General features: G+C 38.3%; 1 protein-coding gene across 3 annotated transcripts in view; it reads right to left on the bottom strand.

Annotated features, from left to right (window-relative positions):
- The window catches only part of NME7 (NME/NM23 family member 7), an 87,495-nt gene that overhangs the window by 42,138 nt on the left and 22,274 nt on the right, over nucleotides 1–23,083 (bottom strand). For 2 of the 3 annotated variants that reach the window (XM_052665384.1, XM_052665375.1), the window contains exons 5-9: nucleotides 19,452–19,502; nucleotides 18,729–18,936; nucleotides 15,551–15,656; nucleotides 1,950–2,014; nucleotides 1,032–1,100 (exon numbers count right to left, since the gene is read on the bottom strand). In XM_052665384.1, coding sequence (XP_052521344.1) covers nucleotides 1,032–1,100; nucleotides 1,950–2,014; nucleotides 15,551–15,656; nucleotides 18,729–18,936; nucleotides 19,452–19,502 — 499 coding nt within the window. Of the gene's footprint in view, nucleotides 1–67; nucleotides 102–1,031; nucleotides 1,101–1,949; nucleotides 2,015–15,550; nucleotides 15,657–18,728; nucleotides 18,937–19,451; nucleotides 19,503–23,083 lie in introns of all 3 variants that reach the window. The other variant, XM_052665393.1, reaches the window with a different exon arrangement.

Below are 23,083 nucleotides of genomic sequence, written 5' to 3'. Positions count from 1 at the left end.
TACCAGAGGATTCTCTGGGTCTTGAAATCCCAGTCAGGAACTACCACATTTGAGTTCTGTAACTCACCTTCAAGTCTGTCTGTCCAGTCTTATATGAGTTCCTGGCACAAAGGATGTTAGTAGAGGAAATTTTGTAAGTATTCATCAATCTGACAGCAAACAAACAGTGTCCCTAAACTATATGAAGAGGAATCTATAAACCCTGTTGAAGTTGACTAAACAATCATAAAGGAAAGAAAAAGTCACATTGTCGGAGTACTATTAGTAATTGTCTGGAACAATAGAAGTAACTGAGTAGAAATCTTTTAATAATTTAACCATTTATAAATTAAGGATAATTTGCATGGTACATATCATGGCAGTGAAAAGAAAATCATTACTAATTGTAAAATGAATAAAGGTTATAGGGAAACACCAAGTTGTCTTCCTGATTCCTGTTGTTCTATCTGCCATTAGGAGGCTTTATATTGCAATACAACAAACCATAGTAATATCATGTGATCTTAGATGCCCCTAGGATTACACTATATCTTAAATTTCTTAAATTTTCTGAAGGTCCACAGAAGCCAGATCAATAAACTGAAGAACAGCTCAGAACATCACTAGGAAACATTCCAGTATAGCAGCCCCACTGTAAACAAAACAATACATGCTTATTCTGGTACAAGCTACAAGCAATATCAAACTGACCAAAGATGTATATGCTATATATAAATATGTATATATACATAAAATGTGTGTGTGATACATAGTTCTACCACAATAAAATAATTTACCTGAGGGCTTCTTTCTCTCTGTTGTATTTTACAAATTACTTAGCTCAGTAATTCCCACAAAGGATACTTCTTTCTTACAAGATAGGCAGCACAATTTTGGATATGACATACATTTTATTTCAGAACAAGTTAGAATTGGACAAAAACAAGTTCCTAGAGGAAGTATTATCACAGTTTCAAGATGGGCAGATGTGACCACTTCCTTGTTTAATCACGTTTTATTTATAAATAGAGACTTTTCAAATTTATGCTTACCATATATTCAGCAACAACACCTTTGTAAATCTCATAAAATTCTTCCACATTTGCACGCTCCATGTTGAACTACGAAAATAAAAAGTGTTAGTCATTCACATTAAATGGAAAAAAATAGATAGCCCTTCATAACCAGCAAGAATTCAGAATACTATTCTAAGTTCCACCCAGTAAAAGAAATGGCTTTACAATTGTAATATGTTTATCATCCTTTTAGCCAATGGTCCCACACACAAAAGCATAAAGTACCTTCTTCTACCTTAAACATCAGTAGACAATGTACTTCATTTGTAGTGTTGGCTAATGCCACTAAGATCTACAAGAGGATCTGTTTGTTGCATAGGAAAGAGAAGAAACCAGTCTTCATTTCTGGAGTATTTGAATCACAAGGAAATTTCAGATCTGAAGACTTTCAGAAAACACAAAAGGCAGTTCTTATAGGGCTACTCTCCGGAACAATCTCTGTCCAATTCCCTTTAAATTCTGCTGGTGATGAGGATGTCAAACTTTGAAGTGTCTTCAAAAACTCTCCTATAAGTTCACACTAACTGTAAGTTTAAAGACTTGTAGGATGTTAGCAATCTTTTCCCTAATCCTAACTAGTTCAGTTTTCAAAAGATATCTTCAGTGTTCCAGAAAACATCAGCATCACCATGCCCTTTCTAGCCATGTGAAACTGAAACACAGAGATGAAGTCTCTCCAGTCATGGTTGAACAGCAAGGGGAAACAGATCAGCTGATCAACCAAACAATAAAATACAAATATAACAAAGGCAGTACTGATCCTAAAACATAACTACACAGCTGGTACGAGGGTTTTGTATTTCAGGAAGACTGAATCTCTGAATTGCTGTCAAGTGCATATAGCACAGTTCCAGCCTCTGTTTATAAAAAAGATAAAGACAAAAGAAAACCTACCATCTGCAAAGCCGAGATCTGAAATCCTTCATTGATGATGGCTTTTATAATCTTTCCAGCTAGTCCTGAAAAAACACACAAAGTACAGTACTCAAACAAAAGAAGTTAGAATTCCAAAGTATTTATGCTGCCATAACAGTTAAGCCAGTGTCTATGCAAAGCTATGAAAAGAAGCAGGGGGCAAAGCTCCCTATCTAAATACTCTATATTTATGAAATTATAATATTTTTATTGTCTATCTAAAATGATGCAGTAATGATTTTGAACAACTAAATTCTATTCAACTGCTGAAAAATGATTAATTAGGCTCTAGCCAAAAAGGTTGCTGGTGAAGTCTTTTTTTTTCTGAGATACCCAGTAACTTCAAAATCAAGATTTACATCCATACTGAAGTTCCAATACCAATATTTGTAGCTTAAGCAGTAATCAATTCAGGGCATAGGCTACCTATTTTGCAGTCTTACACAGTGTTCACCAGAGCTGGATCCAAGTTTGAACTAGAAACAACGCAGAACAATAATAAACATCAGCACAGAAGTTCATGTCACTATGTGAAAAGCACAGTGAAAAACAGCCCACTGCTTCTGAGGTTCTAACTCACAAATATGTTACTGCTGATCATACTATTTTATGCTATGAATATATGCTCAAAGACTCAATGACACTGAAAAGGAACAAAATTAATTTAATAAAATATTAATATAGGAGAACAAGAACCACTGATTTTCCACTGAATGCGCGTTTCAGATTGCCTGCACTTATACTAATCATGCCATTTGAAAGATCGTGGCAGCTAAGCACAGTACTCTGCTATTTGAGAATTGTAGAGCATTCCTGTTTTTACATAACAAAACTGTCTGCCCTCTAGTACAAACTGTGAGCAACTACAAATTTCTGGACATTGATTCAGAGCAGAGTATTCTGTAATGAATTACAACAGCAAAATTTGACTCTTAATCTTTGAATCCTTTTATTAACTAGTCTCTAAGCTGAAAGTTTTGTTTTTTTTTTTTAATAACATTGCATAAATTCAGTAAATGAAAATAAAATAAAGCTGATATCTAAGTCCTAGCACACTCAAGACCTGAATTGTATACTGTCTGCTAATACCTGCAGCACACAATTGTAAGCTTCCTACATATTAAAAGGTCAGAAGAAGTTCTGAATAAATAAAATAGATACCTGGAAAGAATCATAGAATGACCTGGGTTGAAAAGGACCACAATGATTACATAAGTTTCAACCCCCCTGCTATGTGCAGGGTCGCCAACCAGCAGCCCAGACTGCCCAGAGCCACATCCAGCCTGGCCTTGAATGCCTCCAGGGATGGAGCATCCACAGCCTCCTTGGGCAACCTGTTCAGTGCGTCACCACCTCTGTGTGAAAAACTTCCTCTTAATATCTAAGCTAAACCTCCCTTGTCTCAGTTTAAAACCATTCCCCCTTGTCTTACCACTATCCACTCAACAAACAAACATTTGTTCCCCCTCCTTTTCATATGCTCCCTTCAAGTACTGGAAGCCATAATGAGGTCTCCCCAGAGCCTTCTCCAAGCTAAACAAGCCCAGTTCCATCAACCTTTCCTCATAGGAGAGGTGCTCCAGCCTCTGATCATCTTAGCTTTTAAAGAAGTGTTTTTTACAAATGAAAAAACTTGTGCCTGAAGTATTCATCACAGCATTTTTTAAATCAAGGCTCATGTAAAACCACCTTCCCCCTATAAAATGGCACAATTTTTTTTTTTTTTTAAATATTTAAACTGCTAAAGGGAGTGCCTGAGATTTGGGTATGTATTCAGTGCACGCAGCTCTTGGGGCTTACAGAACAAGTGGAGGTGAGTGCAATTCCTGTTGTCAAAACATACTGTTACATCATGGCCCACTTGCACTGATAAAAATTTCCTTTCAACGCTCACGTAAAGCTAGAAAAATATGTTTTCCCTACTTTTCAAAGGAAGTTTTTAAAAAATGCAGCAGCAAAATGAAGAGACTAAGAAATTTACACAGTAAGCACAAGACTATATAAAAAAGGAAAAACACCTCTAGTTTCTTTTTGTCCACGCTACAGAAAAGGTTGACCAACCCAGTGCATCTACACAAAGGTCTCAGGAAAGCAGCAAGCCTATAACTGTGAACTCAGAAATGAAAGGCCAGCTTGGGAATCCTCCAGGAAATAAAGATATAAATAAGTAATCTGCAACAGAGCATGAAAACTTCCTCATTCTCAGTTTTCAGATACAATATTCCAGTTAACAGCCACTGGCTTATGAGAAATCAAAGACGGAAGAAGGGACAGTGCCAGGCAAAGGGCACTCAAGGTTACGTTGATATGAGAAAGCTGCTTGGCCCAACAGCTGCCCTTCTCCATTGTACACTCTATCAGTAAAGAACAGCCCGCTTGCACAGGCCTTCACAGCTGGCAAGAACACTAAAATACTCATCAAGTATCAGGTTCTGAGGTACCAGGGGGATCTGCTTTTTTAGAATTTTATCCTCAGCCATTTTACACACTGTAAGCAAAATTCCTCTTTTAGACTTAAACATTCAGTTTTCTGGGCTGCTCCTCCACTGAAGTGTTAAGATTTTTCTTCTCTGTAGAGATGGGACAGGCTCCTTTAGTGATAGAAGTCAAATAAAGTAAGAACGTTATTTGCAAAATGGTCTTTAATACAAGATTAGTTTAATATTTAACTGTGATAAACCTATTGAGATTGTCCAGTACCTTGATTTCTGACTTCACTCTCACTCAAAGACACAAAGCGCCAGAACTGCTTAGAACTGCAGCATTAAAAAAGCTTAACCACAAAAATCACTGTCACCATTGCTCACAGACAGATGTCTCTCTCTCTCTCTATAGAGATATGTAAAGGGGGAATGGCTGTTAACATACTACCTATATTATATACTACAAATATTAAAATACATAAAATATAAATACAATAGCATACATAATGATATATATTATATATAATACATAATTATATAATGTATACTTTTAATATATATTTTACATAATTTTTTTATCTATCTATTTACAGGGGTGAATGGTTTTAAATTGAGACGGGAAGTTTAGGCTAGATATTAAGAGAAAGTTTTTCCACACAGAGGGTGTTAACACACTGGAACAGGTTACCCAAGGAGGTTGTAGATGCCCCATCCCTGGAGGCATCCAAGGCCAGGCTGGATGTCGCTCTGGGCAACTTGGTCCAGTGGTTAGAGACCCTGCATGAAGCAGGGGTTTGAAACTAGATGATCATTTTAGTCCTTTTCAGCCCAGTCCATTCTATGATTCTATATGAATATGTATATACCATATAATCTCCTTGAGAGAGTCATGAGATTTCATTTATGCTTGCAAAACAAGATGTTAGCTCCACTTCCCAAAGGCAGGAATCAAGGCACAGGAGGATATATGAGCTGTGAGCCTCCACTTGGCCTCCACTGTCTCAATCTAGGCAACACATGCATCACTTCTCCCAGTGACACCTTCTTTTTAAATTCTATCCCCCAAATAGGAACAAAAAAAAACAAAGGCCATCCTGAAGCAGATGAAACGCACAAGCTCAAGGTTCAGCCTGAGATGTTTCTGGGTTTCAGCCAATTACATGACTGAACTGGGACGTATGCTCTCCTTTGTGGGCAGATAAGGCCAAGGAAAAGAAGAACTAATTAGACAAAGTGTTATTTCAGCAGCTTTTCACAACGTGTTTTCAACTTTAAAATCCAGATATGTCATGGAAAAACAACTTTTTCAACTTTTTAAGGACCCTCCAAAAAGGGCCAGCGCATGTTTAAAATGCGATTACAGTAAGAACCCAAATCAAAGCTGCAGATTAGGCACTAATTATGATGAATTTTTAATCACAACACACCAAAGAATCACAAGTATTACTAAATACAACTAGGGAATTTAATACTAATCCTTACAAATGACAGAAAGAGAGAGAGAGCACTAAGTCTCCTAGAAAGCATTGTTGCTACGCAAATTACACTGGACAAATAATCTTCCAACAGAGTTTAATCAGATGAAATGATAAGGTCTCATCAGTGACAGTTTTCTGCAACACAACATTTGAAAATTGCACTCCATTAAGGAACAGAAAATAGCAGAGAAGACATCAGACTGAAAAAAAGCTACAACTTCTTGCAGAATTATGGATCGGAATAAAAATAAAACAGTTCACAAAAGTCACCTAACAGCACTTTAATTAATGGGATGTAGCAGCTGTGTTCCTGGGATCTGCCAGTCCCAGGCACTACCAACCACCAGCCCTATGACTAAGAACATTACATTCTCTTCCCTTTGTTCTTGGCCCATTTCCCAATGTAACCACTCCACTGTTAAAAGCTTATTAAGGAAGACAGTCTGCCTTCAAAGCAAGTCAGGCATCTCAGTCTCGATGCTTCATTTACTTATTACCCTTCCAATAATTGAAAATAATTCCTCAGGAACAATAGAAGATTTTTCACAGGAATACATAACCTGCCATCAGCAATGATATCAATGATCTACCTAATCCAATAACGTATTTCCAGAGGCAACCAATACAACACACTTAAATTAGCACCAAGTAGCTACTCATTTTGTGTCTGGTTTTTTTTTTTGTTTTTTTTTTTTTTGACATTTTGAAATGCGTTTCTGCTTCACATTATAATGAAAAGAAAAAGGTTATCTTATTCTTTGCTGCGAAGGTTTAAGCTTCTATCCCAGAGGATCATCAGGTTTGGCTCTAAAATCTTTTTTTTCCCCTCCATTTCAAAAGAAGAGAAAGAGGGACTCAGAGCTGGGCCTTCTTGAAATGTATCTCAGCCATAGGTCAACAGTGCTTCAGAGAACAAATTTTATTGGTCCCTTCTCTTATTTTCTACTGACAAATAATGCAGCTCTAAGCATTCTTATTAAGCAGTGTGGATACAATTTCTAAACACCCCAAACCATAATCACAGTGATAGCCCACAGCTTCTGATCTTCCAGCCTCACTGTGTACTGTATGAAAAAGGATTTCCAGATGTTTTTTATTTGCTTTATTCTGGAGCAGCAAAAAGCGGACTACAAGGGGAAAGATGATCTTATGAGTGACCCACATCAGGCAAACGGAAGGAAACTAAAGCATCACACTTTCCCTTGAAAATCACACATTCAACCATGCCACCTAGAAGAATGTTTCCACGGTTATCATGACTTCCATTTACTTCTTTCCTGAGCATAAACAAAACTAAACACAATATTTGAATTGAGATTGCACCACTGATTTATACGACAGGATCTAGCATCATCATTCAAACCACTCACGTGCTTATTAACATATTTTTGTTATTTCTCACTGAACACTGTGCACAAGACTGTTCGTGAATGGTTATAATTACAAAGAGGAAGTGGTTAAAACTATTCCTTGCAGTTTGCGTTAGCAAATTATTAATAGCAATTTTAATCTATTGTTGCAGTTATCAATAAACACAACTCTAGAGGTTAAAGCCCTCAAGAGATTCTCTAGAATCTGTTCCTGAATATACTAATTTTCTATTTTACTCCCTGCAGAAAGTTTGCCAACTCTGCCCAAGATCAATAGTAAACGTACTGTAAGTTCTATCATTTATTTTTGCCTTGGCAAAAGACCATCTCATACCTCTGCATTCTGTATTTTTGACTCATACCATTCTTGCTGCTCGTTATGTTATTTGTGAAACAAAGTGCCTAGAAACAGGAGGTGGTGCACAGGTTGCAGCCTTAGAGCACTGAGTAGAACTTCACTGTGTCCAACATTAACAGTGCTGATTGTGCATATGATACATCGCTGTTCTGACCACTTCTCTGCAGGCTTTTCACCAACACCCAGCCTGTTCTTATTTTACACTTGTGCTTCCTCTATTTTACACTTGTAGCTTTAATTTTCCTTCCTCCACTGTAACGCTATGAAGTTGTTTACATTTTCATCTTCACATTCCGCAGTTTATCAGGAACATTTTGAATTCTCATCACATCCTCCAAAACTACCATAGGTGCATGGTACCAAGTGGGCTCTGTTCTTCCCCATCCCAGTCATTAGTAAAAATATTGACAAGAACCAAGGATGGATGCCACGACCTCACTTGTAGAACCCCTTTAGTTTCACAAGCTCACGTCTCCAATTCAGTGTTAGGAAAAAATGATTTAAAGCTAATCAGATGCTTATTTTGCACAGCTCTAAACATACATATTATTTCTGGATGTTGTGTTGAGGGACATGGTTTAGTGGGAGCTATTGGGAATAGTTTGAACGGTTGGACTGGATGATCTTTTAGGTCTTTTCCAACCTTGGTGATTCTATGATTCATTAAAGGAAAACTTTGGTTTCCTAACACCAAGGGGCCCTAATGAAAGCCACAGTATTCAAGTGAATTAAACTATCTGGATCTGATTTATCTTTCTTTATATACAGTGTACTTAAAGAACTCACAGACCAGTAAAGCACGTTATCCTTTATAGAAGACATGCTGGTAAATTTCCATCATATCATCATTATCTAAGTGGTTTAAATTAATTTATAGACTCTTGACTCATCAGCTTTCCTTGTATCAAAGCAGCGTAATTAGCCTGAAATTCCCTGGACCACTCTTAGAAACTATTAAATCTAACTACAGCATTAACTTTTCACTAACACATTACGAAAGAAAATTCCCAAATGCAGTAATAAATGCTCCTTCTTAATGTCTTTCTTACAAAACATTAAGTCTGCCTTCTGTACACAGAAGGATGTTCAAGTTTTCCCAGTAGTATGAGATGCGAGCTTCAGCAAAGATTAGCAGTGCCATTTTGATCTTTTTTTTTCCCCCCCCATATGACGTATTGCTCTTTCTCTTCCCTTCTGTCTCAAAGATTGAATTTGGAAATCCTTTCTATCTTCCCCTCTACCTCATTAATATAAATTTATTTTTCATAATTGGAAAAATAAATGACATTTCCCCACTAGTCACTGAAATCACAGAATGGGCCGGGTTGAAAGGGACCTCAAGGATCATGAATCTCCAACCCCCTGCCACAGGCAGGACCACCAGCCTCCCCATTTAATACTAGACCAGGCTGCCCAGGGCCCCATCCAATCTGGCCTTGAACACCTCCAGGGAAATCCAAAAATCAGACTAAGCTGGGAAGCCAGTGCCAAGCTGTAAAAGCATGCAGAAAATAACTGAAAAACAACGTAGGCTTAGTTTCAAAAGACAAACATCCCAAAATCAGAATATTTATCATTACAACTTCACAGTATTTACATTTATACATTTATCATTTACAGTAAAGAAAGTGAAAAAAAGACAAAAGTGGATGGACTGATATTTTAGTGGAGGCTAAAATTTTCTCAATTTTAAAGTGGAAAAGAAGGTTGTTTTTAAGTGATTCTTCATTTCTCTGTAAGAAAAGAAAATTACCACTAGACCAACACTTCAGAACACCTCAACACTCTAACATCTCCAAGAAATATGTTAATGCCTTTAATTTTACATAAATGCTTCTTCTTTCAGCGTAAACCCTCCTGCAAAGAGATGTCTGCATCTGAAAGCATGGTGCATTACTGGGTAGTTTTCATTTGACTGCAGCATTAAGACTGATTGCATGTGAGACTATCCAGAGGTCACACTCAAATCATCTATTGTACATCTCTCAAGTTCCTGCAAAGATTTGTGTTCATCCTGCTTATCACTGATGCCTTTCTGCACTCAAACTTGTAGAAGAAGTTCACAGCATCTACCTTTCACCTTTCTATAATACATACTTAGAGACAGAAAATATGCTTTTAGATTACTTAAAAGAAAATGGCATTCCTATTTCTTTCTCAATTATAAGAAAACAGCTTTCTGAAAAGCCTGTTCTATTTCTGAAGTTTCCTGGAAATAAAAATGAATTACTCAGACTCTGTCTGTTTAAAAACCTCAGGGTGAGAATATATGATTTCCAGAGCTTGTTTACAATTTTTCAAAACCTGACATAATGTATACAGATTATCTTCCTAAAAGGCAAGACAGATGCTGTTATCTGAGAACGATGACAGATTTGCACCTCTCCTATTACACTCTCTCTTCTTTCCCAGTTTATTTACATTCCTAACCACATACACGTAATTACACTTATCACACTACAGAAGTGAATTGGACATTTACACAGTGATGTATTCCCATTCAAAGGGCAATAAGGCTGTTGTAGATCAGGAACGGTTCTCCTGTTTGCAGTCAGACACATAATCTACTGCAACGCTGGATTTTAGTTCTCTCTCCAGTCTGCCTTAGAAAGTAACTTCATTTGAGGTCTTATGTGGGTGCACTCTTTTTCTGCCTTAGACTCAACTGCTGTCTTAGCTACTCTTTTCTTTGACAAAGTAAAACTTGTCTTATGAGTGAATAACTACTCTCAGTTATGATTTTCCCTAGACTGTATAAATAAGGAAACATGATTCTTACACTGAGCTTTCGTGTAGCATTTTGCTAATCAATACAAAACTCTGTGATTTGCTAAGGCAGTCCAGTAAGTATTAAGAGAGCTGGTGATAGCTCCCAAAGATTTACTATCCATTCAAAACAGAGTTAAAATGATATTCGTACTGAATATCTTTTACTGAATATCTTTTGGAAAAAAAAAAAAAAAACAAACTGTCCTGCTCCTTTTGTTTTCTATGAGATTTAAATCTTAGTTGAACAATTATGTGGAAGACAGCACTGTAATTACTGTATTTTTTTTTTTATTTTAATTACAAAAAAGCATAAGATTTTAGTAGTAATGTTAGAAGAAAAAATTTAGCTTAACACATCCCAGAAGAACAAACCTGCCTGCGTAGGCAGTCATGCACCTAGCAGTTCTTGAGGCCACAGAGGCTTCTGTGTCTTTAGGCAAGCTTTTCAGTTTGCATCAGATCCAATGAAGTCCCAATTACAGTTTTGTTTTTCAAGTTCATGTCACAGTTTTAGCCTCAAATCTATTTTCAAGAAAACTCTGACTTCAGAACTCGTGTCTCAAACTTGGGAGTGCAGAAACAGAGGGCAGGATTTCAACTCTTGAGCTCTGTGCTGTAAACTACGGATGTGAAAATGTGAAATGTAACACTTCTGAACCCAGCCTTTACATCCTGATCATTGCTATTTCCATTTTTTTTCCCCCTGCTCATTTTACAAGGAAATAAAATAAAAGCCATATTAAAGAAACTTTACAATCAAAGTCATGAAATACCAAGCTCTAATCCCTACAGCAAATATGACTAAACTAGTACAGATAATAAATTAAAGTTAATTCCATCCAGTGATTTACAAAGCACTGTTTCTACTGACAAAACAGTTGTGTCGTAACTGTCACACACAGAATCACAGAATCACCCGGGTTGGAAGGGACCTCAAGGATCATGTAGTTCCAACCCCCCTGCCCAGCAGGGCCACCAAATGTGCACATTCAGATCAGGTTGCCCAGGACCCCGTCCAACCTGGCCTTGAACACGTCCAAGGACGGGGCATCCACAACCTCCCTGGGCAGCCCGTTCCAGGGCCTAACTACTCTCCTTGTGAAGAACTTCCCCCTAACATCCAACCTAAATCTTTCCTCCTTCAACTTTGATCCATTTCCCCTAGTCCTGCTGTTGTCAGCCCTTCTGAAGAGTTGACTCCCCTCCTGGGTGTAGGTTCCCTTCAGGTATTGATAGGCTGCAATGAGGTCACCCCGCAGCCTTCTTTTCTCCAGGCCCAACTCCCTCAGCCTGTCCTCATAGGGGAGGTGCTCCAGCCCCCTGATCATCTTAGTCGCCCTCCTCTGGACCCTTTCCAAGATCTCTATGTCTTTCTTGTACTGAGGGCTCCACACCTGGACACAGTACTCCAGATGGGGCCTCACAAGAGCAGAGTAGAGAGGGACAATCACCTCCCTCTCCCTGCTGACCACCCCTCTCCTGATGGAGCCCAGGATCCCATTTGCCTTTCGAGCTGCCAGAGCGCACTGCTGGCTCAACTGTCAGAGCATTAGATTGAAGTTCATATATTTTGGTGTATTTATAATTTTGCCTTCTGAGCACTACTGGTAATACCTCTGGACCTAATAACATGAAGGGAGTTACAAAAAGAATGTCTGACTGGTTGCAGCTGTGACCTTGTATACCTGAGTTATCAGAAGCTCCTAACACAGGAAGCAAGTGGGAAACAGAGCAACACTAAAACTCTCCAGTTGTTAACAGATCAAGCCCTAAAATTCTAGTTAATGTACTGAAGATGCATGCTCACTAGTTGTCATCCTTCTTGGCTGAAAACCGGCACCAAGACAAGTGAAGGAGGTAACCAGAAGACACTGAAAAGTAAAGCAGACTCCAGAGGGGTCAAATCAGGCTGTGATTCTCAGATATACTTCTGGTCAGATCAAGTACGCAACTCCATGCAGCAGATTGGTTTTTTCAACAAAGAGGAACTGGAATGCTTTTGCAAACCCTCTTCAGAGTTCACAGGCAGAGCCCTGCACTGTGTACTGGGCTGCTTAGCAACTGGCGTTTCTGTGCACCGGTCAGGATCAGGTCAGCAAGGCCAGAGATTAAACTCATGGTGACTTTCCACTGCTTTGGCACTGGACAGGAATCTGTAAACGCTCTATGGTAATCAAAGCCAGCTTCTAAGAATGATTCTGTCCTTGAATTAACCAACATAAACTAAAGATTAGATCCAGCCTTCTGATAGCAAGGGAAGCTAACTAAAAAGCTTTTTTGCTTATCTACGGCTAAGCAAACTCTTTCCTGGATCTAAAAAGTTGCAGATTTTTTCCTTCTAAGAACTACTCACGCAATGGACTCTGCAGGAAAAAAAGAAAAACACTGGAAAAAGAAATAAAATTCAAATCAGAATCCAGTTAAACATTCCTATAGAAATAAAGACTAAGCTCTAAGTAAGCTCAAATGTGTAAGAGAAACTTCATGTAATTGTACGCATGTAATGAGCAGATTACATTCATGGTAATTAGATAAGTTCAAGCTCAGCAGTGCATAGGAAATTACAGAAAGGTTTATTTTTAGATACTCAATAGTGAAAATTTGTGGAGCACAAATCAAATCTGCAGCGCATAAGAGACTCTCCTGCATTGACCCACATGACTTTCCTCACTGGGCCTCAGACAGACCACCTCCTGGCACTGATGGCTGCACGGGATTTTCTCTCTCCCCAGATGCCTTATTTTACCTTACATTTTACCAGCCAGAAAAAAAAAAATCAGGAGTGGACAACTGCAGCAGGGAGTGCTGTTTTGTTTGGAGGGGGTGGGGAGGAGGGAAAAGTTGCTTATTTTTTATACCACACAGTCTCCTACCAGCAATTGCGCCTGAGGGGAAGCTCATTAGTTGCTATAGCACCTACTCTAATTGAGATACAGGAGACATCTCAGGTATCACCAAACACAGTTATTAATAGCTGTTAGAAGAGAGATGAGCAGGGCCTCCCTCTTCTGTTGCAGACCGCTGAGCCTGAAGGGGTCTCCCAGACTCCAAAATAATCTCTATGGGGAAGGAGGACCAATCATACCAGAAGAGCTGCCACTCTGCAACAGACTAGAGAGAAGTACAAGAGTAAGGAATACAGAAGAAGGCAGGCTAAGATAACCAAACCCTCCCTGGGACACTCCTGGACCATTGGGAGGAGAGTTCCCACAGCCTCTGGGAAGAAGGATTCCTCTCGTATCTAACCAGTCCAGCTGCAATATAAAGCTAAAGCAGTGCTCTCTACCAAAGGGGGAAGTTGCTGCCCAGCCACAGTGACTCTTCCCTTCCTTAAGATTCATTCCCTGTCAGAAGTCAGGCTTCTGAAAAGATTAACAAGACTGTCATAGAATCATTATCTCTACAAAGTGCAGGACATGTGGCTATGGAAATAGTCAAAGTAATGGCAGAAAGAACAGATAGAAACAACTAAATTTAATAAGATAAAAGCACAGCCAGCCTCTGAGTTCCATCACTCTTGATAATCATTTCAAATTGATAAGAAGTTTTATTAGCTTAGAAAATGCAGTGTTGCTTCCTTCATTCTGTTGAAAGAACTATTCAAAGCAGTGTGGATGGAGAACATGCACACAAGGTATACTATTTTGCAAATTTTCATTGTTCGAAAGCAGTGGTCTACCTTTCCTGTTCCCTATGGTGTGAGATAGGACTATAGTAGTGGAACCTAAGCTTCACTTCTGACCAGTCTTTCCAGCTCTCACTCTACAAAGCAGGGTGTGAATTCGTATTTTCTGCTTATCTGCATCTCTAATTCTTTCTCCAACACACACACACACATACAGCCAGGGCCAGAATTTGACCTCTGGCAATTCAGAAAAATCCAGAGAAGTTCAAGAAAAATGAAAATAATGGACAAGGCACTATGAAATCTACACAAGCGAAGATGATTAAAATTAGGGACAACTTTTGCTCACTAAGAGTCTGAGCCCCCATATATGACACAAATTGCACCTTAAGTATGAGAGCACACTTCAAGCCATCCACTTTGCAATTTTGAAAAATTAAGGACATTAACAATCCTACCACAATAAAGTCTGCCTTTTGCAAGTGTTTAAATAGTTAAGTTCACAGTTTTAGCTGCTGCCTATATTTTCTTAAGAGGAACATCTTTCTGTCTGTGCTGCAAGGCAGATGTATCAGGAGCAGATGACTTCAAAGGCCTCCAAAAGACAACAGGCGTTTTTATCAATGCTGAGTGCAAGACTCTTCATTGTAAAAGCTTTTTTTTTTGTGTGTGTGTTTTTTTTTTTTGTTTTTGTTTTTTGTTTGTTTGTTTTTTGTGTGTTTTTTTTTTTTGCCAAGTCCTCCAGATATCCCATTTGAGATATGAAAGGTCTGGAAATTGCCACGGCCATTTCTGCTGTCTCTATTTTAGCTGTCCATGGAGAAATAACTACTGTGCTGCCTCTTACCAAGAAAAATCTAAACGTGCTCACATGACAACATTCATTTTGCACTCAAATATTGTTGAAATGCCAGAACTGAAATATTTTACGGCACTTACTGCTCTTACACATGCTCCTGTATCTAAGTACATGACACGAAAGTGAGATTATTCCAGCACGGTAACACTTCAGCATTAAACTTTTCTGATGCTCATGTAGTAAATTTACAAGATATGCTCCAGAACAGAAAGAACCATGGAGTCCTACAAATATTTGCTACTTCCCATCCCCACAGTGCAAGATTCACATCTGAAAAAAATTCCCTTTGTGAGAAGTTTTAATGTAATATGTTACTGTGTAAATGGAAGATGCTGTAATATAACCAGGTGTCCTGCTTTCATGAGGAAGCTAACCTCCACTGGAGTGGTAGACAGATAGGAATAAGGATATGGTTAAGTTATCACAGCTTAAATGAGATTCATTGACTCATTTTTTTTTCCCCTCCAATCTCTCAGTGTTTATTCTGAAATAAACAAGTATCCACACAGCACACAACCCATGACAGTAAACTGAAGAAATACTAAAGGCGTATGAAAAAGGCTTTGCATACACTTTCAAGTACAATGAAATACTCCGCGTTCCTGCAGTTTCACACTGTCACAAGAAGTGGCACAGGAATGATCATGAGATAAAACAAAGCGTAATTTGCTTTCACCTCCACTATTTATATTGCTTACCTTCATTAACTGCATGAGGCTTAATAATGCAACAAGTAGAGTTTGTGAATTTTGCACTGTTGGCTGGTCCATGGCCTCCACTGGAGGGAAAGAACAACTCCAGCTCCTGAAAACAATTGCAATTGAATTCACTTTAGTTTTATCTAATGTAGCTGCATGCATGAGCTTTCATCATAAGTAACAACATCCAAAGTACTCATAGTCACAGAAAATTATTGATCTTTGCACTACAAATGTAGGTTATTGTAGGGGAGAAGTATATCTTTCACTCACTGGCAACATTATGATTGCTACAATCATAAAAACATCATTTGAATGTTTCTTGTAGTTTTTTCTTCCCTTTCTGCTTCCACAATACAATCTATTTCCACTCAGAACATCTAAAGTGCTGCTACTGCTGCCACAATCATTTGGCAGATGAAGCATTCCCAGATCTCTAAATTCTTTCCTCAGAATTTTTTGCAGATCTACTCCCATATACAGATTTTAGCTTCCCTCTTTTCATGAGGCATTTTCCTCCACTTAAGCAATAACACTATGAGCACCCAATTTTTCCTTATACAAAACCAATCTCCATCCTACCTGCTTACAGCTATTTTTTTTCCTTTTGTATTAAAAAAAATCTTCACCTAAAATTGTTGGCTCCACTCTCATGACTTACAGACTCTTATCCCTCTTCTCCTCCCCCCCCCCGCCTCAGTCTTAGTGAATGGAAGATGAACTCAATCTCTGATTTCTGTGAAGAATCAAAAGAACCTCTTTTTTCCTATTACTTTCCTCCTGCCATCATTATTCAGTCTTAGACTACAGCAAGCTTGACACCCAAGCTTATTTCCTCAGTGATTTTTAGTTGGTTTTTTTTTTTTTTTTTTATTAAACTGTTCACTGCCAGCTTCATGCTTTTTCCATACCATTTATTCACATAGCTTACACAATCTGCCAATAAATATTAGTCAAATGCTTGAAACACAGATTCCATTTAAGACCTACTGGTCAAGTTAAGTAAGAGAATTGATGAATTTCTATTTAAGGGAAATAATATCCTGGAGATACTACTACCAAATCCATCTAATTTTTTTGTGTGTAACACTAAGAGCGCCAAAGGCCATTTCCTGGAAATGTCTCATTTAATTTACTAGCTCAATTCAGATAGAATAAACTTAACTATTTCTCAATCTTCTCCTCATGTTACTATGGCAATTCCTGTAATCCTAACTTGAACAATTACACAGTTTTCACTGATGGATCTTTCAACAGGAAGGAAGGTGAAGTGTTTTTATTTTCTAGGTTTTTCTTTTTTGTTTTTTTTTCCCCCTCCCCCCCCCCCAGCAAGCAATGCCCATTTTGAGTGTCCATAAGGGTTAGTTTCCTACATCCTTATTTTGGTGACATGCTGCAACCCTCCAAGACCTTGTGCCATTCTGTTAACTAATGTTCGCTCTAAAAGCAGCAGCGAGAAAGAAACAACAAAATACTTCAAATATTTAACACTTTCTTTGGTCCATTAAATGCCAGAAGAGAAAAGTATCTAAATAATGCTGAAGAGTAGGATAACGAAGTGACAAACAAAATCCAAGTGATGCCTTAAAAAAGAAAGTTTTTTATTCATGCCTAATATGAAAAAAAAAAAAATTGTCCTACAGAAAGAAAAATAACCTTAAAGTACACCAGGGGCCTATTTTCATTTGTCATTGCACTGTTCTACTCTAACTCTCAGTGTATAATACATCCATTAGATGTAGTTGGGACTTCGGTTTTCTTTCCAAAAAAATTTCATTTAGGTCCCTCTATTTTCTATTTCTTTTCAGGAAAGCTTCTGCAAACTGCAACCAACTAGTTTCCATGGCAGCTGCTATACAAGCAGATAGTTCTGCACCTACAATGTAAAAATATGTAGAGGCCTATTAAATTCACAAGTTCAGTTGTTTTATCAGAGAGTGGTATCAGCAACACCACAAGGATGCCTACATCTGCAAGAGTTCAGCAATACAATAATTTTAGTCATAAAAATACTACACATGAGCAGGGCCTCCAAACTGTTGAAATGTAAAAGAGAACTGCAAACTTAAGCCAAATCACATAGCATAAGATTCTGATTGGAAATTTAATACATACACTCTTAGGTAAAAAGCTGGCACAGCAGGTCACTGCTGCACATAGAAACAAAGAGAAACTTTTCCCTTTGTGCATGAAGACATCAGTCTACTTAACCAGAATTACAAAGACTTGTCTAAAGATTCTCCTTTATAAGAATTCAACTTCATCCACACTCTTTCTGGATATGTATCATTTCCACCAGACTTGCCACCACAAGAAGTATTTCACGTCCAAAACATGACTTGTCAAAACCAAAAGGTGTGCAGAGAGGCCCCACAGGCCATGCACCATGCAGACACCTGAGCATGGTGCTTCAAGCAATGCCCAGGCCTCACAGTGAGTTTCCCATGCCCTGCAAACCCACAGCAGCTGCAGCTACGCTCACCACTAGCACATCATTGCTACACATTTTCTAGTACATAAAGTGCCAACTACTATGAGGCATCCCTCAAAAGAGCAGATCTTTTTCAAATTTGTTCTACTGCAGCTGTTTCAGGGTAATAAAGAGGAAAGACTGGGATCCCAGAAGCAACAATTATCTTTTCCCTGCTAGTTTAGAGCTAAGATAACAGCACAGTACTGAAAAACTGTTCAGTAAACTTTACTCTAGCCATTGCTTATCAGCAGATCTACCCAACATCAGTGTTCACAAACACCTCTGTTCTATGGAAATGCAAGTAATATTTAATCACCCAGTCCTAGGGCTTTTTCTTAATACTTTAAGAAAATACAGACTACAAGGAGAAGGGGAACTCTTAGAAGCCAAGCCCACTGTATTACCTTCCAGAACACAAAGCAATACAAAATGGTTTGTCTTCATGAATATTTGATATGCACAATGGGAGCAGAGTTTTTAGAGGACTAGGCACGTTGTCCTGATCAAAATGTCCAAGACTTCCATTTAGGGCAAATATAAACAAGATTCCTGTTTCCAGACAGTTTATTCTTCCATGCTAAAAAAGAGAATACCTATTCATTCAGAACTCAAATGGGAAAAAAAGAAGTGAGAAATCCCTGACCACTTGCATTATCGAATTAAATTAATAAGAAAACTAGTTAAGAAACAAAGTCAAAAACTTACCCGAGCAGCTGAGGCAACTGAATCTGGGCCATGAGCTGCATTTCTTATGCCATCATGTCCAAAGTTCGCTCTAATGCTGTCTGGTTCATCAGTACGAGCCACTGCAGAATTTGCAGGCCCCAGTAATGTTTTCCATTTACAAACTGCATCATCCCGTAAGATTTCCATAGCAACAACAGGACCACTTGTTATAAACTGGAGAAGCTCACTGCAAAATGGAAACAACATATGGTGATCCGGGCTGTAAATTAAAGCCAGCGAAAATACGTGACCCAGCAGAGAGGTTCAGAACTCAACTTAGCAAAGACCTGAGCAACCTAACTTTGTAGCTCTGCTTTGAGGAAGATTTTTCTTCTCATTGTTTTGAAATGATTTATAATTATTTGTTTCTAAATTTGAGAAAATTCCTATATAGAAGATGTAGTGAATAAGACTGTAGTAGGGAAGACCAAGCAAATAAGGACAAAAGCTTAAGGTTCCTCAGATAACTATCATTAGCACAGACAGACATCTGTGAAATAACACCACAGGCAAAACTCTTGCTTTTTATCAACATACTCAATTACTCAGCAAAAAAAAAAAAAAGTTCTAGATCATCTGATCTCCATCATGGTCAGATATAGCCTGTACTCAGTCTCACTGAAGGGCTTGAGTTTGGACCCACAGTAAATCAGTTGCTGTTGCAGAACAATAACTATGTCAAGCTAAAAGTGATGTACCTACTTATAAAAAGGTTTTGATTGATGGTCTACGTAGAAATCAACTGCTTCTTTTCTGGAAAAGTAAAAAGATGCAGCTTTATATAGATATACACAAACTGTATATATGCGTACACATATATATACACACACTCACACGTATATATAAACTCTGAGAACCACAAACTATCATTCATCAACATTTTTCTATTGATAACGTCTTCCCGATAATGTCTTGGAAAATTTATGGGGCATTCATACCCTGTAAAAGAAACTACACAGATTGCTCCAGAAGTAATGCCTCCTATTTATTTCCATGGAAACTAAAATAGATACAAAGAGTACAATAGCATTATTTGACACAGAAAAATCTCAGCTACAAACAGTATTTTTCAGCAGTTACTTCCATTAGCTGTGCATTTTCACCAATGATGAACCAGAGCCTGCATGGTACTCTTATCAAAACTCGTGCCAGCAGAGGTGACCTACTATTGCTGTCAGTGTTGAAATGCACCACCCACTGTCAAACAGTGAATGTGGGCACTGTGAGATCTCCAGAAATGTTCAGCAAGCAACAGTGAATGTTAATGGGCATCATGCTTTCCTCATGGAAAAATTCAGTGACACACCTTTGCTTCATCTGTATTCTCATGTCAGGTGCCACTTTGTCAGACTGCCCCTCCGCTGCCACCTGTCACACAGCAACGTGTAAGGGAATACTGGTATGAAGGTTCTGTCTCCACCATAGTAAAACAGGAGGCATTACTTTTGGAGCAGCACTCTCACATTTAACTTTGTCATATTTAGCATGGTTAGAGGTGTAACTGACTCCTGTTCACAATCCTCATCTGGGAAGGAAGTCATCACTAAAACTAAGATTTCCCAAGTCACTGATGAGCTCCACATTCTTAGCTTGGGAAACAAACACAGCAGAAACACCCTCCTGACAAGCTATTCACTGTTACATTGCTTTGATCTTTCAGTTCAATTTGAGCGTATACGTCGGGTAATGAAATCTGGTTTTAAAGCATAAACAAACAATTCATCCGCTTCAGTGAAACCTATTTCCTTATTGGGGCTAGTGTTTGATGACAGTGAACAACAGCATATTGCATAATCTGGTTTCCACTCAGTATCCACAAATGTTACAATTCCAATAGGTAGCACAACCCCTCCAGATTAGAACATGCTTTCTCATATGCTTTTCCCTTTTATAACTGAGTTTGGTCACGCACTTCCCTCAGGGAAAAATCCAGTTACTACACACTGTCTGCTCCCATAGCAAGAGATTTCCACGAGGAGAGCTCAGTACTTTTTCAGGTAAAAAAAGGCAAGCAAGCATACAAAGTATACCTGTACTGCAGCTGTTATTTAGTCTCAGTACCTGAGTACAAAAATAGCACATCAGATGCTGCAGGCTAAATGCCAGAATATCATCACTAACACAGCATGACGGCCCTCCCCAAGCTCTGCACTCCCACAGCCATGCCTCTAGTAGCCCTGTGCTCAGTTTCAGGGTCCATAGTGCAGACCCTTCTTCCATCCACCTGTGAAACATCATTCTTTGGCTTTTCACCTTGCCACTTCCTGAGCTAGACAGCCCACCCCCACCCTCCTACGTCCTTTTTCTTGAATGGCTCCTCATGCAAACTCTTGCTACCTTCACTGCTTTTTCTGCATGACAACAGCTAGAAGAATCCATGAGAGTTTTCAAGTTTAGCCGTTATCTTGCAACTGCAGCTTCAAAACTCCAGTTCAGAGGTGCAGGTTTGGACTTGCTTGCTTTCAAATCCCACCATGTACCATGTTCTGAAGCTGGAATTTGCCGAGATGGATAAAATCTTGAAGCAGACTAGCAGCTGAAAGCAAGCAGTAATGCTGATCCCCCAGTCTGTGTACAAAGCTCATAATCAAAGCAGAGATGCATAGAAACTGAAAGATCCCCATCTGAAAAATTCCTTCTGAAGGCAAAAAATGTCTCCTGAAATTTTCTGGTCTCCACAATTTTACTCACTTCAAGCAGCTCTCTTTACTGAAAGACACCACCTGAATATATTTCAACTAACATGCTGCAAGTCAGAACCAAGTCACAGTAACTGTCATCTGCAATGCAACTTCTTACATCTTTCTTCATTTGCAGTCCAGACTTAGGTCTGATATTGCCAGAGGCAAGAAATAACCTCAAGAAGTACCTAAAGATAATTTAATTTCCCTAACAAAGATTTTAACAATCACAAATTTCTTCTTTGAGGAATCAGAACAGCTATCTGCCCATTGGAACCAAACAGTTCCTGGTTGGTTGCTTCAAAACCAATGCTAGTCACAGGAATACTTGCACTCTCAAGCTCCAAGTTTTTGCTTACAATTCACTATTTCATCAGAACATCCCTTGCTGAAATTAATTCACCAAATAATTTTGGAAAGCAAATGGGGAAAAAGTACACAAACAGATTCCATACTGTCATTTCTGAATATGAAGAAATATTTCTGGAATATTTTTTCTGTATCAAGTTGAACTCTACTACTCAGTTAAGAATTCCTATTGCAAGAAATACAGAACTATGGTTGTGCTGTATAACTTAGCTCCTTTTTCCATTTCATCTCTTGTTACTGTTCTGCTTTTAAAGAAAGGAAAACAGTGTTCACCAGGAAATAACAGACTCAACTCACATGCGATTAACTTCTGTGTCTAGATAGCTGACCTATCAAAGCAGGTATCTGTCCTCACTTTTGTATCTTGGCTATAGCTTTTTTTTTTTTTAAAAAAAAAAAACAGAGGCATAAACCAAGCTAACAGGGATTGCCAGATGAATGTCAGTAATATTTTCTTCACTGAAAGCAACAGATGACAATGCTTGCTTAAGTATGCCAGATCTAGTAGAAAATTTTGGCAAAGCCACTGTTCCAGCATTTTAAAATGGCAATAGCAAGAAACAGTGTATATGTTATGCAGAGCAACTACAAATACTCATACATCCTTTAACTAGATTTAGTACTGAGGCTCAATTTCACACTTAATAATCATTTTCAATTTTACAAGACAAGCAGGGAGTTTTATATAGGCAGTAGGCAATAAAAGTTTAATTCCCAGTTTCCATTTCCTTCAAATCACAGAACTTGGCTCAATAGTTCTCCAAGTTCACTGACACTGAAATAAAGAACCACTCAACACTTGAGAATCAAATATCTCAGACTGCAGGAAAGCAAGCCAAAAAAAAAAAAAAAAAAAACACTGGCTTGAAAAACACTGAATTGTAAGCCAGCATTGCAAACCTGACTAAACTCACAAAGTGGAGTTGTTTGAGAGAGCACCTGGGACCAGTCTCATCAAACACTGTAGTAAGTGAATACAGATATAAGAGGAGGTGCTCACTTTTTTTTTTTTTTAATTAGTATTTCAGAAAGCCAAAAAGAACTTCAAGGTAGGATAAAATTGTTCTTGACCTCACAGAAAAAAATCCCAAGGAACCATGAAAATTGTACTATTTAATACGGATAGCTTTTCTTGTCAAAAAGATGTTGCATATCAAAAGGCTTGGCAATGCAGTAACTGAGAAATACCATAATAATCTTGGAAAACTCTTGTAGGATAAATTAATCATCTTTATGGGAAAGCATTTTGCAGAGGAAACCATAATCTTGTGGTTGAATGAGACA

The sequence above is a fragment of the Tympanuchus pallidicinctus genome, unplaced genomic scaffold (genome assembly GCF_026119805.1).
Source record: "Tympanuchus pallidicinctus isolate F22 unplaced genomic scaffold, pur_lepc_1.0 scaffold10, whole genome shotgun sequence".
NCBI classification, from domain to species: Eukaryota; Metazoa; Chordata; class Aves; order Galliformes; family Phasianidae; genus Tympanuchus; species Tympanuchus pallidicinctus.
Note: the sequence above shows the minus strand (reverse complement) of the source record. Positions and strands in the feature narration are given on the sequence as shown.